Genomic DNA, 21,576 nt, shown 5'->3' with positions numbered 1-21,576 from the left:
TTTTTGTTTTGTTTTCATCCGATCCCAATTGTTTAGTATTCAGATCAATCAATGATTAGATCTGCCGATATTTTGGGTCCAATTTGGATTATTTTCCCCAAATTATGTTGTTTAAATGTATTCATTTTGGTCTGAAAGTGTTCGTATTAACCCGCTTGTGTGTAGTTTAAGTTGAGATAAAACATTAGATTACGTAACCAACATAACAAATTCATAAAACTGCTGACGTAAAAAAGGAGTCCTGAGTTGAGTTAGACTGTAGATTTGTGGTCCTGGTTTATGATTAATATCTCGATGGGGCAAAAACTGGCACAACGTTTAATGGCTTCTCTGTCTGAGTAAAGAAACAAAAATGTAATAATTTTTGCACAGAAAGCAGTGCCAGAAGATTAATATCAGAAGTTTGTGGAGGCAATAGTGGAGTTAATAGAGTTATAGATAAGCCCCGCCCTCCATCTGAAGCTATGACATCATCAAATTTTAGCACGTGACCATTATTATGCAGATCTATGGAGAAGCGGCCCGTTCACTGTAGGAAAGTATGTTTTTCAAAGTATTTATTAGCTATAAAATCTCTTGTAATTGAATGAATGGGAGCTAGCTGAGTTTAATGCCATACTGTGGAACATTCAGGCCAAACTGGAGATTGAGACAGGTGCAGGTTGCAAAGTTACATAGTGCACCTACATATCCAACCCAGGACCTATTGGATCCCACGAAACGGGGCAAGCCTCCAACAGTTGTCATGGGGACGGTTAAAGTGATTTATAAACACAAAGTCTGGAAGTATTCCAGCTTTAAATATTACATGACATTTACGAGGCGTTTGAATGAACATAAATTGTTAATAGCGTGAGAGGTGATTTGTGAATTTGTCAAAACTACACAGGGAGTGAAAGGACCTCTGCCAAGTCACTGGTCTGATCTCGCAATAGGAAAAAATCTAAGACTAAATTAAGCCTGAACCAGGGACTGAACCAGGACTGAACCAGGACTGAACCAGGACTAAACTACGACTCAACCAGGTCTAAACCAGAACCAAAACTGGATTAGGACCAAACCAGAATCTGAACCAGGACTATACCATGATCTACACCAAGGACCAGGGAATAAATCCAGGTCTAAACTAGAAGTGAATGAGGACCTGAATCAAAACTTAACCTGAGTCTGAACTAGGACTTAACCAGAACTAAACCGGGACCAACTTACCAAGTTCTAAACCAGAAATTAACAAAGAACCAAATTATATTTAGTTATATTATAACAAGGAATTATACTGGGACTAAACCAATCCCGATGCACAAGTTTAACCATGTACATAGATTTTAGTCCCGCATGATTTAGTCCTGGTTTAATCCTTTTTTAGTCCTGGCTCAGTCCCGGTTTGATCCTGGTTTGGATTTGGTCTTGGATCGGAACTATCCTTCCTTTGCCCTGGTTTGTTTTTATTATCTCCAGTGAAGACACATTCTTTCACTTTGAATATTAATACAAAATTGTAAAAATCTTTATTACTGCAGCCAAACACCTAAAACCTGTTATGGAAATGTCCTCATCCAAGTTGAACCAGTCTCTAACCAGACCCGCTCCACTGAGTCCCAGGACGGAGCCAACTTCCACACATGTCCAAGAGGATCGTTCATAAACATTTATTACAGAACATTTCACTGTCTAAACATTGAACTTCCATGTGTATGTGAATGACAGGTAACGCCAACCACATCAGGTCCCAACACAACAGAGCAATCAGAGAAGAAAAGGCCGTACTCTGTGAAACTAAATCTACTCGTGCTTGGCGCAAAAATGAATCGTCTTCGTATTTATTTTTATTTTACCAATCAGTGTTGTCACGATACTAAAATTCAAACTAAGGCATAGACTCGATACTCGATACAGACTGTGATACCAGGATGATAATAAAAAACACTCTTTCTTTAGACAATAGCATGTGATTTTCAACATTAAAGTACATTTTAGAGTGACTCAGCAAAAACCTATAAATACTTTTGACGCCCAAACAGCAATAACAGTGCTCTGGCAAAGTTATGTACTCTGTCAGAGGTGCTTGTCAGAAAAATAGCAAATCTACATCTTTTAGAAATCGTTCAGCCATAATTACAAATAGATTCCAACTGAGAAGACGCTGAACTTTGTGCCAATTTTTGTTTCATGTGAATAGGCCCAGTAATTACAGAGATATTAATAGAGATATGAACCATAAACCAGGTCAAACATCTGCATCTGACAGTTACACAAAACACTGACCTGTCTCCCACTGAACTTGTCAATCACGGAAACATTCTAAAGAATTCTTCAAACATTTCCGCACAGTTCCGACGGTTGGAGGAGTTATTTATTTGCAAATTTGTGTTTCTTGTCAAAAATCTGTCTCCTTGACAACTGCTTACGCACGGTTCAATGCTAAACAGAAATGAGGAAATGAGCGCGTCTACTGTTAGCTAACAGCTTGCTAATGTCATCGCCCAGTTTGGGACCATTTTAATCTAATTCATTTAACTGTTTTAAATGTGTTTATCATGGGATTATTCCATTAATCTATTAGTTGTTTGTGGACAGGCTGAGAATATGAGATTTTTCAGAAGTGAAGCTGCGTGAGGACATCCCGGAGGAACATGTTTTAAAAGGTTTCTTCAAAAACTTAAAATTTACATATTTCCTGCATCATTATGTCAACAATGACCGTCTGCTCTGGTTCAGAAAGTAAATTTTCCATTATTTTTTCCCAAAGACTAGTCAGATATTAAGAGTTCAAAGACATCACGGAGGCTAACCAGCAATGTGCTAACTAATATCCATAATATGTTCATTTCTAGGCCAAAAAACTAATTTAATGCAAGATTCTGCAAAATGCTTTCATAGCTTTGCGGTTTACAAAGTTTCCAACACAGATGATAAAATAATAGTCTTGTGGTCGCCTGAGCTTTGAGTCTATGAGAAAAATGAATAAGAACATTCCTCTTGTCTCAGCTCATGACATGTTGGGGAGCTGGTAATGATAATTCAACCAGGACAACTAATTCAATAATTGATTAGCTGAAAGTAATCCATTAACTTGTTCCCGCCATAGCTGTCGCTGCAGCCACATGTATTGCTTGAATGTTCATATCGACACTTCATAATTTCAAAGTTTATTCTTAAAAATGGGAACATAAATAGTCGTATTTGGCCAAAATCAATGAAGTTCTCTCTGTTCTGTTTTCTGACCTTTTTTAACGCTTCAAATCCGTAATTTACGATGACGGCTTACCCCACGGACACGGTTCAATGCTAAAGAGGAATGGGGAAACTGGCGCGTCTTCCGTCAGGTGACAGCTGGCTAGCATGCTAAACTGTGAATACAATCGTGACACTTAATAATTGCCAAGTTTAATATGACAAGTTTGTGGAGACAATCCAAAACAAATAATGATTAGATTCAACTTTTGTGCATCGTAAATTATGACATTTCTTTCAAAAACATTGACTCTCCCGTAGTTATATAGGCTCCGCCCTCCATCTTAAATTATGACCTAACCAAATTGCACTGGATTTTTCTAGATTACTGTTTTTACTTCTTGGATTTTAAAATATTTCCTTCTGCCTCGAAAACCTTGATGAACCAGTCACACCTCAATCAAAGTTCAGACTGGTGATTTGTGTTATCATAAAGTCCTTATCAAAATAAAGGATCGACCACACTGAAAACTGTAAAGCAGACAACAGGTCAACCAGGGCTCAAATGATCCAAATGATTCTAGTGAAGATGTATGTCAGTGGAGCACTTCCTGTATTATCCCATGACATCACAAGGTGGAACAGGGTGTTTTCTGTTTGAGAGAAGTCTCATTATGCAGGGTTTGTGTGTTAAACATGTGAGAATGAAACAAAACACAACTCCAGGTCTGTTTGTGATGAAGAAACAATGGTGTAATATTGGTTCTTTAAGTCAGAGCCTTGAAAACATGCATTCTTTCTGTGAGCGGAGGTCGCCTCTCCACAGATCTGAGCTGTAACTTGACAAGGTGGGCAGTATTATCTACTGGTCTCTATCAAGATAAGTTTGGAGCCATGCTGTGGAAGATTTTATTGCTGCTCAGAAATCAGTTTGCAGTTCATGTATATGTTGCTTTGATAAAACACAGGTTCAAGTGCCTAGTGAAAATGACAAGTTTTTATGTTTGTCTAATTCTCTCTTAATTTGGCGGGATAGTACCGGTCATAAATATTTATCATAGTTTAACACCAGTTTAGTGGCAATTTGTGAAAAAAAGTTGAGAAGAAAAGTACAAAAATACAGGTACAAGTAGTGCTGAGTTTAAAACAGAATCCCTCTACCTATGTCAATACAGACAACTCCAAAATACAGAGACAATTCACACATGAGTGAAGACATTTTTCTGACAGTTTAAACCCTGTAGGTGTTGTCTTCATTTCAATAAATAAATGCCTCAACACCTAATGACAACACCTAACTAATTGTGTTATTAAAAGTGTGCTCACATTAGCCCAATAAAACCGGATAGGCCCTGAAGCGTCAGTGTGAGGGCAAAACTGTGCCCAGGCACAGCACAGTTGGGACTTTGGTCCATTTGGGACTTTAGCTTGGTATGAGGAGGTGGACCAAAACACAGCACTGTTGCTCATGTACAGACACACTTTATGTTTACAAGCCCTTTCTGGTGCACGGAGAGGACCATAGAACTCTATACCATCACCATCGTGCTTGAGCACGCCATGGTTCAAAATACCTGTGTGTGAGTGTGACCTTTGACCCTTGTTAAAATTATGGTTATTGTGGAATTACCTCTATGGTCCAACACAGCACCGACAATATATAAACCAGGACTTAACCAGGATTTAACCAGGATTTAACCAGGATTTAACCAGGACTAACTGTTCTAAACCAGTTGTAAACCAGGACCAAACCAGGAATAGTTCATGTGTGAGGAAGACATTTTTCTGGCAGTTTTTTTTTTTTTTTTATCTAATCAGATTTACATAAGGCTCAATTGCTGTTTACATTATGGTTGCTAGGTAACAGAGGAATAATCTGACTGGACCATGTGGACAGGTCTCACCAATGTGGTAGTTGTGTTTTTCATAGTGAAGTGTGGACATTTTAATGATGTTGGTAATAATGAGGAGTGAGGAAGAGCCAAACCACAGGCAGCGCACGGTTCAGTCTGAGCTGGTTTGAGGTGAGGAAGAGGAGTGTAAATACCTAAAAACCATCTCGTACTGCAATTACTCACATGTAGGTCCTTATGTGGGACCCAGGTCCAGGTATAAGGTCTAAACCAGAACTAGACCAGGACTTAACTAGGGATTGAGCTGCTCTAAGCCAGTTCTAAATGAGGACTAAGCTCGGTCAAAACTAGGTCTACACCAGGACTAGACCCTGCCGGCTGGTCGGGCGGTCCGCGGGCTGTGGTGTTACACTGTGATCTTGTGAGTGAAGTGTGAACGAAGCAGAAGCCTTCACCTCCTGTTCAAGTGAATCAGACTCATCACTGAAAACTACAGGAACTACTGCCTCCAACGCACCTCTGAGATCTTCAGTTAGAATAAAGGTGAGATAGATGCGATCAGCGACTGTGGGACATTTCAGACAAGGCACTAACATCTCCATGACGACTAAAAGTTGCCGAGGAGTAGAGCTGTGGTGAACAAAACTAAAGAGCTGTGGCAAAAACCCTCAAAATGATTCAGTATCTCTATGTACCTGACCCAAACTGCAGTTACCAGACTCCACCTGCAGGCGGAGAAACTACTATTTAAACAGAAAGGCGCTAGGAACTGATGTAATTATATGGAAACAATTTCAAAATAATAAAAAGGCTCATTAAACTCATGATTCACTCCCAAATCTGCAGACAGATCACTCCTCACCCTCTCCTTTCTGCTCTTGTCCCACATAAATCCTGATCATCCAAATAATATGATTATTGGACACAGAGCATCTTTAAAGTTGAGGCAGATTTTCTCATGCTTTTATAGGACTGCAAAATTCAGTGGAGGGCCAGCGTGTTTTTATCTGCAGGGAACCCATCCAGACACAGGGAGAACATGCAAACTCCAAACAGAAAAGGTAAAGTGACAATGCCAGAGCGTTGCCACGAAAATACGCACTTATGAACTCATCGTGGTGAATCATTGGGATGTTCTGAATGCATAAGGTAAGTGAGGAGTAACTTCAGACCACTGCAAACTGCTTAAAATGAAGTAGTTCTCTTTTTCAAGATTTTTAGACGGTAATAATCAGGTACAGCGCCTTTAACATGACCTGAGTTTGACTTGTTAAAGAGAAAGTAAATACAGAGGCTGGGAATGCGCTAGGAGAGTGAGGAATTTGGACTACGGCTAACAGTTTAAAACATGATTTACATAGGGAAAAATCACGTACAGCCCCTTTAAATGTCGTTACAAAATACATGATGGAATTTAAAGGTACAGTATGTAACTTTCGGGATGATTTTTGGCATGATTCCACGGAAATAGTGAAGTTAAAACCATACTTCGGAACATAACCAAAACAAATGCAAAATTATGTAAAAAAAAAAAAAAAAAAAAAAAAAAAAAAAAAAAACATTCTTAGGGTTAAAGGAGCACTATGTAGTTTTTCTGCTGAAAAATCCGTCACCTACTTGTTTCCATGGAGCTCTTATCACTTTGCCTGGAATGTTCCACAGTATAACATTAAACTTATCTACTTGGAAATAGACAAGCAAGTGACCTCACCAGGCAATATAACAGGTCAGATCTGTGGAGAGGCGGCCCCGCTCACAATAAGAATGCATGTTTTTCGATGCAACATAGATACATTTAATCCAACGCTACGGAACATTCCAGACAAGACAGAAAAGTTACGTAGAGAAGCTTTAACTCACTTAAACACACACCACTCATAATTGGGACTAAACTCGGATTAAATCAGGACTAAACCAGGACTAGAACAGGACTAAGCCAAGTCTACACCTGGACTAAACTGGGCTCAAATCAGGACTAAAACCAGGGCCAAACCAGGACAAGTTTGAACACATCCTAAGTGCATCCTAACAGTTAGTACTTGTACTCTCATATAGTATCTAACCTGTTACATACCGAGTAGACAATAAATCAGTATCTAATTTCAATAGGATTTGGCGTGGGACCCCAGGCCAAAATGCCCTGCCCTGATCACTGGGTGGGATTAAACTGGATTATCCTGCTTTAAATCTGCAGTTTGTACAACAAGTCGGGTTTAAAACTGAGCCTGAGGGAAACATAAAGTTTGCCTGGATTTAACTGCGGTTTATGCCATTAGTAAAAGTGACAATAAACAACACTAAAGGGTTAAAGATGGAAGAGAATGATACTACTGCTACTACTATAACAACTATTACTGCTACTACTACTGCTAATACTACTGCTGCCACTACTACTATTATTAAATTAAGTTTTTAGAAACACTAGAAACCAAAAGTGCTTATAGCTATAAATAAAGCTTGTGATGATAAGAAAAATGTAAAACATGACTGAAAACTACTAAACTACTACTACTACTACTACTACTACTACAGGCACACAAAGGTTATCATTAGTACAACAAAGTAAAAGTGCCTATAGCTGTCAGCATCATAAAACATGGTCATGATAAGAGAATGTAAACTACTGCTGCTAATACTACTACTGCTAATACTACTACTGCTAATACTACTACTGCTAATACTACTACTGCTAATACTGCTACTGCTACTTCTACTGCTACTACTACTGCTGCTACTACTTATCTATATAGCCAGGTACATAGATGAAAGTACAATTTATGAGCCTCGTTAAATGCAAGGAAATCCTCCCAGTACAATTAAAAAAAAAAAAAAACAGATAAAAAAAATTACTGACAAAATATTAGTTTTTATCATCTACAAAAAACAAAACAAAAACATCTCTCCTCGTCTCGCTCCCTCCCTGTTCTCTTTCTCCTTTGGTCTCTGTGTGTGTTCTGTCTCTTGCGTTGCCTGATCCAGCAGAACTACGCCCCTTACTGGCCACTATTGTCAGTACAGTTCTCCAGGTGAACTACAGACATCAGCATCAGAACAACACTCACTAAGAATGTTCACTAAATATACACAAAGTATGAACAGGAACATTTATGGACCAAAGTCAGGACTCGAGATGTAGAACCAGACACTAGAGAGGACTTAACAGACCTGGAGCTGTGTTTGTTTCATTCACACATTTAACACACAAACCCTGCATGTTTACGCTGAGTTCTTCTCTCAAACATAAAACACTCTTGTGATGTCATGTGGTGATACAGGAAGTGCTCCACTGTGTTTTTAAACTCCACACACCTTCACTAGAATCATTTGGATCATTTCAGGCCTGGAATTGCCAATCTGGACTGAACCAAAGGTAAAAGGAGCTGTTAACTTGAAAACTACCACTTCATGACATCACAAGGTGGAACAGAACATTTTGAGCTTTGGAGATGTGACAGACTAATAATAAAGTGTTACTCAAACATGTGTGAATGAAACAAAACACTCACAAGTGTCAGTTTTGTGTAATACGGGACCTTTGAGTCGACTGAGGTGGAGTCTTTTTACTCAGACTAAACCTGGGTTAATGTAAATCTTACACGTCAAAACTTGGACCAAACCAAACTGAACCAAGACATTAGTGAGCATTTTAACCAGAAATGATCAATTGTCTTGCAACAAAATTCTGCAAACAGTTTATTTCTATGGTGATTATTAAATATGTAAATATGCAATTTACAATGTTTATGTGCAAAGCTCTTTACAAAAGGTAGACTGACAGATTTAAAGAGGGGGTGTTATGCAAAATATGCAAAATGGACTTTTTGGAAATTTTTACCATGTTATAACTGTGTTCCCTCATCAGAAACATGTCTGAAGAGGTTTTATATGTCATCCACGCATGTCTGAGTAATCTAGCGACCTCTTCCCGGCCCTTCTGTCCTCCTCACATTGTGCCCTTAAACCTCATGCTTCCACATGACAGTGGATGAATCACTGATCCAGATTTTTCTGTTCTGATACAGATTTTGATATTATGGCTTGGAGTATCAGCCGATAACAACCGATACCAGAGACTGAAAATAGTATTTATTTATTTTATGCAAGAATAAAATAAGACAAAACTAATCCAAATGCAGCTACTATGTATCTGTCAAGTAACACAGAACAACTTTGTGTAAATAAAATTAAATAAATGATGAGACTTTCTGGGCCGACTACGACCAGTAAAGAGTCTTGTCACATGAATTTATATCTCCAAACAGGATATCGACTGAACCGATATTTGGGAGCTGATATCCGATTCAGCAAAGTAGTAGTGTCATTAGTGGGCTGTATGCCGATTGTCTAGCGATAGCGCTCTGAAGGGGGAGTGATTTAGCAAAAGAGCAAATGGAGGGGAGACTCAGCAAAAACTAAACATGTTAATATGTTGTATCTGTGAACATAGCATTTTCAAAACAATAAAAGGAAACATGATGGCTAAGTATGTTACGTGTTAGCACTTTAATACCCCATAGAAGTAAAATGCCCCCTCTTTAGGATGATGTTGTAGACTCAAAATCGAATGAAAAATTATCTGTATAAACATAAACAATTTGCTTTTTTCTAACATTTGCATTTATTTAATTTTAAATCAAGATGTTCCCGTTTTGTTTACAAAACCCATCCGTAAACCCTCTGGAATGAGAATCACTGTAACTAATCCGAAAAAGACCAGGAGGCTAGTCCACGCCCTTTGACCCCCGGCTACAGAGGTCACGATAGAGCAGAGGGCGTAGTCCAGCTGAACCTGCTGCAAATCACCATGACAACAGAGAATTACAACTATTTTCAGCTGACTTGAAAAACAAACACATGAAAAGAAATGGCAAACGACACCTTTAAAATAAAAAAAATCAGGACAAACCTTGATAAGAAAGAATTAACAAAACTTTAGACAGTAATGCTTGAAATTCCTACATTGTTTTCACATTTTAAGTTGAGATTTTTGTGTAAATTGTTGCATGGATTAAAAAGAAATGTAGATTTGAACAAACATATGAATTTGTGGGAGATTTAGCGAGGTTCAGATGAGCAGGTCTGAATTTTCCATCCATCCATCCATTTTCTTCTGCTTATCCGGGGCCGGGTCGCGGGGGCAGCAGTCTAAGCAGGGACTCCCAGACTTCCCTCACCCCAGACACATCCTCCAGCTCCTCTGGTGGGACCCCAAGGCGTTCCCAGGCCAGCAGAGAGACATAGTCCCTCCAGCGTGTCCTGGGTCTTCCCCGGGGCCTCCTCCTGGTGGGACATGCCCAGAACACCTCCCTAGGGAGGCGTCCAGGATCTGAATTTTGCAAGTTTTCTAAATCCAGTGAAAAATCCAATATTTTTCTTTTTTTTACATTTTACAAATAATAATCGTAGTAATACTTTTTAAAATTCAGGACTAAACAAAACTTAGCTTCAGCACATCACAGGACCAAAATGATACAAAACGTTTACAAATAAAAGTTAGTCCTGGTTCAGTCCTGGTTTAGTCCTGTTTTTTTTTTTTTTTTTTACTGGTTTAGTCCTGGTTAAGTCCTGGTTTAGTTCTGCTTTATCCCTGGTTTAGTCCTGGTTTACTCCTTGTTAAGTCCTGGTTTAGTCCTGTTAAGTTCTGGTTTAGTCCTGGTTTAGTCCTGGTTACAAGTTCAGACATTCTTTAAACCAGTTTAAATCCAGTTTTGACCCAAAGTCCATTCTTCCAGCTGAATTTTACTCTATAACAAACCAAATGTGTGTACTAAAGTCTACAGACATTATTGGTTCTCTTCAAAATCTGGACCTGGATTTGGACCAGGACTAGGTGGATTTTACGAGTTCTCCCTGATATCTGAACCCATTTGGTCTGCATTAGTCGTGGTCTGGTCTTGGTCTGGTCTGTGCGATGTTCACCACAACAAAATGCCAACCGATCCATGCCAAACCAGTTACTCTTATTTTTAAATCCACTGCACTTTAATGAGAATACTTTTGTCCCGGGGTGGGCGGAAGAATCTAGACCAAAATGTGGGTATTTTACTTCTGTGGGGTATTAACTGTAACACATAACATATTTAGATCACCATGTTACCTTTTATTGTTTTGAAAAGGCTATCTGAAAATATGTTAATATGTTTTGTAAGTTTCTGAGTCTCCCCTCCCTTTGCTCTCCGTGCTAAGTCACTCCCCCTTCAGAGTGCTATCACAGTACAATCAGCGCATATCTCGCTAATGAAACTACTGCACATCCCTTCAGGTTTGTATTATGTTTTTGTATATTTATGGCAAAATGTCGTGTGGGAGAATGGGTGACGTAGGCTTGTGGGCGGAGCCTTGTACAGAATCTTACAGCTAAACGTAAGATCCTGGGAGAGATCGCTAGATGATGCAAACCTCTTTATTAGATGAGGTGGAATTTTTTTAGAACATGGTAAAGAAACATCGATTTTGCTTAATACCTCCCCTTTAAGTTGCTTCACCGTGATTGGTTATATCCAGCGGTCACTCACTCACAGCAGGGCAGAGGCTGACCAATAGGAGGAGGAGTGGGTGGGGCAAACAGGCAGCATGTGGTAATATTAATATTAAATCTACATAAATAATTAATTTAAATATTGCTTAAAATTGTATGGGAAATTGTATAGGCTATAACATTCTGGATTTGATTCCTCAAAAACATGGAGGCTCTTTCTGTGTGGAGTTTGCATGTTCTCCCTGTGTCTGGGTGGGTTTCCTCTGGACACTTCAGTTTCCCCCATCAACCTAAAACATGCACAATAGGTCTCATCCTTCAGCTGAGGTAGTCCTGACCAAAACTAGACCAAGATCTGGAGTGTCCCACAGCTTCTGACAGGTTTAACCCAGAGACACTGAAGGATGGGTCAAATGCATATGAGATAAATGTACCTGCAGACAAAAAAGTGTACTTTAACCTTTAATGGATTCAAATTTCACAAATTTTGCTATTTGCAAAGTTTTAGACCGAGACTAGTTTAAAATAGCACTGAACCAGGTCTACACCGGTACTACAGAAAGGTCTAAAACAGGGATAAAATCAGATATAAACTGGTCTTAAATTTGGACTAAAGGAAAGAGGAAAAATCAACAAAAGCAGGACTAAACCAGGAGTAAACCAGGACTAAAACAAGGACTACACCAGGACTAAATAAATGACTAAACCAGGACAAAACCTGGACTGAACTAGGACCAAACCAGGACTAAAACAGGACTAAACCAGGACTAAACCAGGACTAGACCAGGACAAAACCTGGACTAAAGCCAGGTCTTAACCAGGACTAAATCAGGACTAGACCAGGAGTAAACCGGTCAGACATCCTTTAGACCTGGATTTAAACTGGTCTAAAGGATGTCTGAACTGGTTTACCCCTGGTTTTGTCCAGTTTTAAATCCAGGAATAAAATCAGGACTAAATCAGGACTAGACCAGGACTAAAACTAGGACTAAAACCAGGACTAAACCAGGATTACTGAGGCCAAAATTCCCCTAAGCGCCGCATGAAATCCATGTCCCAAATGATCCGCATCATTGATTCAGAACCACCCAGCTACAACTGAAATCTACACAAAATCAAAGGCATTTCAGAAGGATGCGGCCTAAGCTACAAACACAGACACTGGAAACAACTAAGTATTAAGATAATGAAATGAATTTATAGCAACGAAATCATCAAACGCGTAAAAACCCGGGTACACACCAACACTTTCTGCCTTCCCTAAAGCTCTAATCGCAGCCCCCATCGCTCAAAGTGGTCCAAAGTGCCGTAAAAATAAACGCTGGGGTGAAATCATTTAGTGGTGCATATAATGAGGCAGCGGTGGAGCCAGTACAGCGGCCGCCTCGGGGGCTCTCCACCCGGTGAGAGTGCGCACCGGAGGCGACGCTCTGGAGATGGAGCGATAGCGCACCTAAAAGCTCAAGTGGTGTCAATCCTAACCAAAAAAAAAAAAAAAAAAAAAAAAAAAAAAAAAAAAACGCTTGTCAATGAATTTAAATTGCATACAAATAACAAAAAGAACCAGTTTATCTTCTTGGCCGAGGGAGATCAAATTGGATTTATTGGGTTTGGTATAGGGCTCCAATTATGTTCGTGTGCGTAAATGTGTCGATTTGCGTAAAAATGAGGAAAAAAAATGAAGTTCTATTCAAAGTTTCTGATAAGCCTTTGTGTTTAAAGCGCGTGATGTGCGTAATTGCCTGGATAATTACTGTGTTAATCGATTAGCAGAAGGTTATGTAGGCTACTGTAATCAAGTGTGACTGGGTCGTGCGCTTTGGGCGAAGTATCCAACGTGCTCAAAGTGACCAGGACTGGAGAGACAGACACAGAGACTGGGATATCCAACATAAACTAGAAAGATATGCCAAACTGGAAGGATTCTAACAGTAGTAAAGTGATCTCAAAGCGGGGTTAAGTAAACAGTTGTGCGTACCGTGCGCCCGCGTGAGGAGCGAGAAGTGTCCGGGGCAGAGCGCTTGATTCGCGGGGAGAGCTAAGTCTTTGCGCTCGCTACACTGGTTGTCAAAAATTGTCAATGAGTTTAAAGTTAATGCAAAACTCCAAACTGGAAAGAAAGAGTCGTGCGTATTTGGAGCGTACTGTGCGTAAAACCATAAATGCCGGATCGTAAAGTCTCCAGTTTTTGGTAAAGTTCATTGCTTTTTTAAAAAACAAACTTTGCACGGAAATAGTAAAAGGTGCATGAAAATAAAAATAAAAACTACTTACTTTTGGCTTCTTCATATGGAACGACAGGAGTAAATCCAGTGAAAGGGGAAAGCCTATTTTATTTTACTTCTACGATGAGAAAAGCGGTTGTCATCGTCCTGTGTGCACATGTCCAATGCGTAAAAGTCAGTATCCAAACGTAACACAAGCACGTCCACGGGGAAGAGGCTGCGCAAACCGGGGAGCCGCGGGGGTGGTTCGGCGGAGCTCGGAGCTGGCTGCCCGCGGAGGAGTGCAGTCCATGGGGTTTGTTTGACAGAGTCGTGGCTCAGCGGTACATCCAGGCGTCCACGGGTGATCAGAGAGGAAGAGTGCGCGCGGGGAGGGAGAGCGGGGACTTTATACCAGACGTCAAAAGCGGCGCGAGCTCTGAGTGACGCATGACGCACGGGACGCACGGCCAGCGGCGACACAGACACGAAGGTTTGGGAACTTAAAGTGCATATGACAGGTTTTCGTTATTTATTTTTTTTCTAATTCTGACTTGGTTTGGACGGATAGAACCTGTGCTGAATAGTTCTGGTAGTTTTACATCAGTTAAGTGTCAGTTTGTGTGGAAAATTACAGGATAAAGCATTAAGTAACCTGGAAACCCTTTAATGGTGCCATATATATCTATATAACGGTACCAGGGATGCTCAGTTTGACAGATGTGGCAGATCTATCACTCACCTCTGCCCCCGTGTGGTGACTCTGAGGAAGTGAGTCTCAGGTGTAAGACAAGGGAAACACCCCCTGGTCTCTGTTGATGGTCTTCTGTGATTAAAAGTTTAACATTATAAAATAAATCTGATGTAACAGGCCGTTTAAATAAGTGTTTTGCTTTTAAACTGGACACACAATGGGATACGTCTTCCTTCTTACTTAATCAGTTAAAGCCACAGTATGTAACTTTTTGGCCCAAATAAAATAAAACTGTACCGGAAAAACTGTGTTCGTATTCCGAGTGTGCTTGCATCTCCACAAACCTGACTCTTGCTTGGCCTGGGGCTGCGACGTAAGACTTATCTATCTCCATGTTGAATGTTCCAAAGTATAGTTTTAGCTTTCTGTTTCCATGGAATCGTGCAGGTGACATGAAACACCCAGAAAGTTACACATTGGAGGTTTAATTTGCTGAAAAATAAATACAAAATAATGAAAATCCTGACTTGGCTCATGTGTTTTCTGAGCAGTGAGATTCTCCAGACTCGTCCAGATCATGACCCCACCCCGACCCCAGACCGGGACAAAGCTCTTATTCAGTCTGTAAGAAGGACACAAGAGGGACAGAGGAAGGACACAAGAGGGACAGAAAGGACAGAAGAGGGGCAGGAGAGAGATAGAGGAGGGACAGAAGAGGGACAGAAGAGGGACGGAGAAAGGACAGAAGAGTGGCAGTAGAGGGACAGAAGAGGGACAGAGGAGGGATACAAGAGGGAAAGAGGAAGGACACAAGAGGGACAGAAAGGACAGAAGAGGGGCAGCAGAGAGATAGAGGAGGGACAGAAGAGGGACGGAGAAAGGACAGAAGAGTGGCAGTAGAGGGACAGAAGAGGGACAGAGGAGGGACACAATAGGCACAGAAGAGGGACAGAGGAAGGACACAAGAGGGAGATTGTAGGCACACAAGAAGGACAGAGGAGAGACAGAAAAAGTACAGAGGAGGGACAGAAGAGGGACAGAGGAAGGCTACAAGAGGGACAGAGGAGGGACAGAAAAGGGACACAAGAGGAACAGAGAAGGGACACAGGAGGGACAGAAGAGGGACATGGGGGGATAGAAGAGGGACACGGGGGGGGGGGGGGGCAGAAGAGGGATGCAGAGGGGACAGAAGAGGGACACGGGGGGGACAGTAGAGGGACACTGGAGGGACAGAAGAGGGTCACCGGAGGGACAGTAGAGGGACACTGGAGGGACAGAAGAGGGTCACCGGAGGGACAGTAGAGGGACACTGGAGGGAGAGAAAAGGGACACGGGGGGGACAGAAGACGGACATTGGAGGGACACGAGTGGGACATGGGGAGGGAAAATAGAAATATAAAAAATAACCAAAAAAAAACATGTTTTTGCCACAAACAACAGAGCCCATCAAGAGCAGATATAAACTTTCTTTGAAATGTTTTCTCTAAAATCAGACCTATTCTACAAAATGGACTTTTCAGAGTTCATGTTCATGTTGATGTTAAAGCACTTTTTTCTCCTCGTTGAGCCTCTGAAGTTGTTTTTGGAGTGATTTGTGAATAATTTGTGATTTGTGAATTTTGTAATTTGTGTGGGAATTTGTGAATGAGCAGCCTTTAATTGCTCATTTTCAAGACGCCAAACAACCCACGTTTTCAGTATTATTAGAAGAGTTTAAAAAATAAAGTCGAAAATGACAGAAAGTACGATATACATGAGAGGTAATGTGTCCAAAAGTCCCTCAGTGCCATCTCCAGTTTCAAAAGCAGAATTAGATTGTTGGTATTTGAACACAGTTGATCGTTTTTACCACTAGAAAGCAGCACTGATATGTTTTAGTAAAAGAAAAACAGGTCAACGGCGGCATCCGCACTGGCAGCGAACAGTACACTCAAATCAAACTCTATTATTGCCTATGAAGAGGAAACGACATCAACTTGATAAGGTGCACACTGATCTGAGACACGCATTTGTAAAAACGATGAAGAGAAAAGCAGATGATGCAAAAATGCTGGATGTAAAGGTTTAAGGGAGATCGTTGACTCGCTCACCCCGGGTTTAGAGGCTCGTCCTGGGGAGCAGAGGAGGGACATGACCCCCGTCCTCCGTCACAGCTTCCACACTGGATCACTGTGTTTCATTTGAACACAGGCCTGGTTTAACATAACATCAACAAATGACTTGGATTGTGAGTATTTTGAAGTATTCTAGAGCTTAATTATATACCTTTTTTCGGATTAATTCTCCAAAAATTCAATAACAATAGCTGTTTAGACGTAATGAACAAATGAAGACAATTTGATTTAAAAAAAACCTAGCCATATTTGATGTAGTGTGTGGAAATTTGGGGCTAACCATAGACTGTATATATAAATGGACATAGCTAACCTGCTAGCCTCCATGTTCCAGATAGCAAATGACCATGGGCAGGCTTCCAGCTCCATCGACTCTGGCTCCAATTCACTTTACATTGAAAAACTGTGGCCCCTCTCTGTAACTTCTGCTCTCAGACTCATCATTTTGGTCTTAAAATGTTTGTATTGACCTGCTCTGCATAGTTTCTAGTGTTTGCAACAGCTCTGACAGCGCTGCTAATCCCACTTAAAAAGAGAAAACCTTCTCACGAGCGGTGTCAAAGGTTTCACAAATTTAGGTTGACTTTAAAGAGCAGGTATTATGCAAAATGTAATTTTTGGAGCTTTCTACCATGTTATAACATTGTTTTCTTATCAAAAACATGTCTGAAGAGACATGATGAGATGTCATCCATGCATGTTTGAGTAATCTAGCGATCTCTCCCAGGCCCTATTCAAACCCTTCTTACGGTTAGCTGTAAGATTCTGTACAAGGCTCCGCCCACAAACCTACATCACTTATGCTCCCACACAACAATTCTCCATAAATATACAAAAACATGAAACAAAACTGTACACTACAACTTCACAAACCTGATGTGATGTGCACTAGTTTCATTAGCACTGATTGTGTTGTGATAGTGTTCTGCAATACACTTAGCACTTTAGAACTTGTGCAGTACACACAGCACTTTAAAAGTTGTAGTAACCCTCCTGAGTTTATGTTTTTGACTTGGTCTCTGTCCTGCCCTGTGTGTATTTGACTGTATTTTGTGTATGTGGTATTTTATGTTAAATGTGACTATCAACCTGTCCAGGGACAACAGATGGAAACTAGCCTGTGGCTAAAATCTGGCATATTTACATATGTATCTTATGTTCATTAATATGCACTGTCCCTTTTCTAAATAAATAAATAAAATAAATAAAATGAAGCGAGAGTGACTTAGCACAGAGAGCAAAGGGAGGGGGGACTCAGAGCATCAAAACTGAAACTTATAAAACATGTTAACAGGTCGTTTTGGGTGAATATATCATTTAAAAAAAAATAAAAGGTAACATGATGATCTAAATATGTTACATGTTACAGTTAATACCCCATAGAAGTAAAATACCCTTTCTTTTAAAAATACATCCAAATAGTAAAAATGACATACATCATGAAAACAATGTACAAAGGGGTCAAAGGGGTGAAAATGATCATACAAATACAATAGTTATTGTTGGCAGCGCTGGTTTAGAGGGACTTTAACATCGAAATCCCTTCAAAATCCTTACAGACCCTGATCACGATTGCTACCCCAAAACAAAGCTGTTGTTGTGTTCTTGGGCAAAACACTCCAGCCACAGGATTATCTCATCTTGGCCAAGGGAAAAACCTTCTCCAGACCTGAGCCACGATCCTGATGGAGCAGGTGGTAAAGACGCAGTTCAAACACAACATTAAAGGCGCTAATCAATAAGGTGAGACGCAGGTGAATAGGACAAAATGTTAAAGTTTGAGATCTCAGTTTGAAACCTCTCCATTAGTTTACTCACATAAAAGTAAGAACAAAATGTATTACACGTTTTCCATCAGGTCATGTTTATATAAAAATAAGTTCTTTGATTTGGAAAAACAATTGATTCAGATTCAAACCTGAAAAGAAGCCAGGTTTAAATTTCATGCTTAATTTTGTTTTCATGTTAGATACAGAAAGAATTTTGGATCTTATTTAGTATTTTGAGCAAACTGGATCTGAATGAATTTGAATAACATTTATAATTTCCTCATTATTTTGAATCACACTTGGAATTAGATAAAAGTTTGTTGTGAGTATGTGTTACTTTAAGGGCTCATAATTATGTCTATGGGGGTCATTTAATGTCCCATAAAACTCTATGGAGGGAATTTAATTGAATATTTGACCACTTTGTTGTTTCCACATGAAACGTTGTGACCAAAAAAACAACAAAAAAAGAAAAGAGTTTTGTCTGTAGTGTCTCCCCTTAAATGTTACTGCAGTTTACCATCCATTTTACTAACACTTGTGCTGGATAAGTCCCTGTACTTCTCCTGTCTATGGCTCTCCTGTCTATGGCTCTCTCGTCGTGGGTGTCTTGTGTCTTGCGGGTTTCTTCCCGTTTCCCATCACAACCCAAAACATGCACAACAGTCAGATCCTCCAGCTGAGATCATCCCGACCAAGACTAGACCAAGATCTGGAGATTAAAAACAGACCTACGGTTTGTCCCACTTATCTCTATTTAAAAGTTCTTGTTTTTACTGACGCAGAACACTTGGATCATGCTGACACCTGCAGATAAAATACAAAGACTTATATTCATGTTATAACCTTGAGTCTTCCTCCTCTACGCCCGCCATCCTCCTCGTCCTCGTCCTCCTCTCCTGCACGCACTAAAGTAACACAGGAGAAGATAACATGGACACATCAGAGTTAAAGTCCAGTCCAACCCAAAACAATGGCTCTGTGTGATCATTCAGAAAATTACAAACTCAAGACACAGCAAAGTTATAAATGAGCACAGAACTGAACCTGGGACCTTATCGTTACCAGGCAACACTAACACCAATATGGCAAAGAGAATGAAAACCCAACATGTGTGCAATGGACCAGCAATGGACCAGCAATGGACCAGCAATGGACCAGCAATGGCAACGTTTTCTCGACAAACAAAATCTGTTTTATTAAAGCTACAGTATGTGACTTTCTGGAGGTGGCACGTCACGGGCATGATTCCATGGAAACACAAGAGTAAAGCCATACTTCGGAACACTATAGAAGATTATAGATATGGGTTTGTGGAGATGCTAGTAGTAAGTAAGGACCATAGACTGTATATATGAATGGACATAGCTAACCTGCTAGCCGCCACGTTCCAAATAGGAAATGAACGTGTGCACATGTCCTGCTCTATCGACTCTGGCTCCAATTCACTTCCTATTGAAAAAAACGTGGCCCCTCTCTGTAGCTGCTGCTGTCAGACTAGGTATATTATGGAAAATGGATTTTTATGAGTTTTAATCATGTTTCCCTCATTATTATCTTACTCAGAGCTGTATTCTGATTCATGCATGTTTGAGTCATCCTATATTGTCAAAAAAGGTCTGTTTTCTCCTACCCCCTATCTCCACCCACTGCTGTGTACTGACTCACTGTGCTTTACCATGAACAAAAAAAGTAACAATGATGATCTACATATGACATGGTGTTCATTTTAGATAATCGAAAATGCATAAGTTGTATTCTTAAACAAAATAAAACTTAAACGGGACGGGGGTTGTGTCCCTCCTCTGGCCCCAGGGACGAGCCTCTAAACCCGGGGTGAGCGAGTCAACGATGCCCCTTAAAACTTTACATCCAGCATTTTTGTATCAGCGGTTTTGCTTTACAAGTGAAACTGCTTCTACACATGTTTTGACAGGCCTGGACTAGATCAAAAGTATGACATTGTAGGTCTAGAATTTGAATTATTTAGAAGAATTTTTCAAAACATAAATATTTTTCAGAATTTTTCAGTGCAAAATTGCTTACTACATTTCCTTGTTCTGTACTATTGTACTTTGTGAATCTAGTCATAAAAAAATAAAAATGAATGTTTAAACCAGCCATTATTCAAATCAAGATATTTCTTCAAATTTCTTCTGGTTGTTTATTTTGTGAACACAAGGTCTACTGTAGGCCGTGACCCAGGACAAAACAAGAGCAGAACAACAGCAGCTCAACTCACCAGAGCCAAACAGACCAGTGACTGACCAACAGAACTACATCAACCTGTCGCCATAGCAACCAAGTGTCATATATAAGCATTTACATTAACAACATATAAACAGATACAAGAACAACAAAAGGAGTCAACTCTGAACTAAAAGCACAAAATATCAGATCATTACATTATTTATTGCACTCCTGTTTCCTGGTGGAGCAGACAGGAGCAGAGAGGAGCAGACAAGAGCGGACAAGAGTGGACAGGAGCAGGCAAGAGCAGACGAGAGTAGAGAGGAGTAGATGAGAGCAGAGAAGAGCAGACGAGATCAGACGATAGCAGACAAGAGCAGATGAGAGCAGACGGGAGCAGACGAGAGCAGATGAGAGCAGAGAGGAGCAGACAAGAGTAGACAGGAGCAGAGGGACTTGACCACTTAAAGTAAAGAGACAGTAAAATGGATTGTAAACAGCAACATTCAATAGTGTTTTTAAATGGACATATTAGTAACTTCGAGAGGTCTGTGCGTCCTCTCTGCTCCTGTCTGCTCCTCTGCATTCTGAATGTGATGTCCACTAAACAATAAGAAACTAAAACTCCAGATTTAAGTGGGCCTGTTGTGGTTAAACAGGTCGATAATAAGGATTCACCCACATTACAACATATAAACAAATAACAACATGGCAAAGCAAGTGAACAGAGGCTTTTTTTTCACCACAAACAAAGAGTTTCCCAACAGATATAATGACATTCTGCATCCTAAACCTCCTCTCACCACATGTGCCTCTGTGATCACATGTTTTCTTCTCAACGCGGCGGCCATATTGGATCCATCTGCTGTAGGTCGTCTGTCTGGGTTTATCACATTTACCGTCAAATGCACCGTCATCATAAAAACTGACTGTTTGGAGCTGTTTAAATCAATCAATATTTTTTATTTCAAACAATCGATCGGCAGAGAGCTGCAGCTTCCTGCTCTTGGTCATGTGACATTCAGACGTATCGACCAGGATGTAATCTACACTGTAAAAACACAAATCTGTACTTTTATTAGGTCAGAATTATTATATTA

General features: G+C 40.2%; 1 protein-coding gene across 1 annotated transcript in view; it reads right to left on the bottom strand.

Moving 5' to 3' along the window:
* kitlga (kit ligand a) overlaps positions 1-14,081 on the bottom strand; it is a 74,499-nt gene extending 60,418 nt beyond the window's left edge. The window contains exon 1 of the mRNA XM_033968321.2: positions 13,780-14,081. Coding sequence (XP_033824212.1) covers positions 13,780-13,794 — 15 coding nt within the window. The 5' untranslated portion in view covers positions 13,795-14,081. The remainder of the gene's footprint in view (positions 1-13,779) is intronic.
* Between the last annotated feature and the right edge of the window lie 7,495 nt (positions 14,082-21,576).

The sequence above is a fragment of the Periophthalmus magnuspinnatus genome, chromosome 6 (genome assembly GCF_009829125.3).
Source record: "Periophthalmus magnuspinnatus isolate fPerMag1 chromosome 6, fPerMag1.2.pri, whole genome shotgun sequence".
Taxonomy (NCBI): Eukaryota; Metazoa; Chordata; class Actinopteri; order Gobiiformes; family Gobiidae; genus Periophthalmus; species Periophthalmus magnuspinnatus.
The sequence above is the reverse complement of the archived record's forward strand: the minus strand, read 5'-3'. Positions and strand labels throughout refer to the sequence as shown.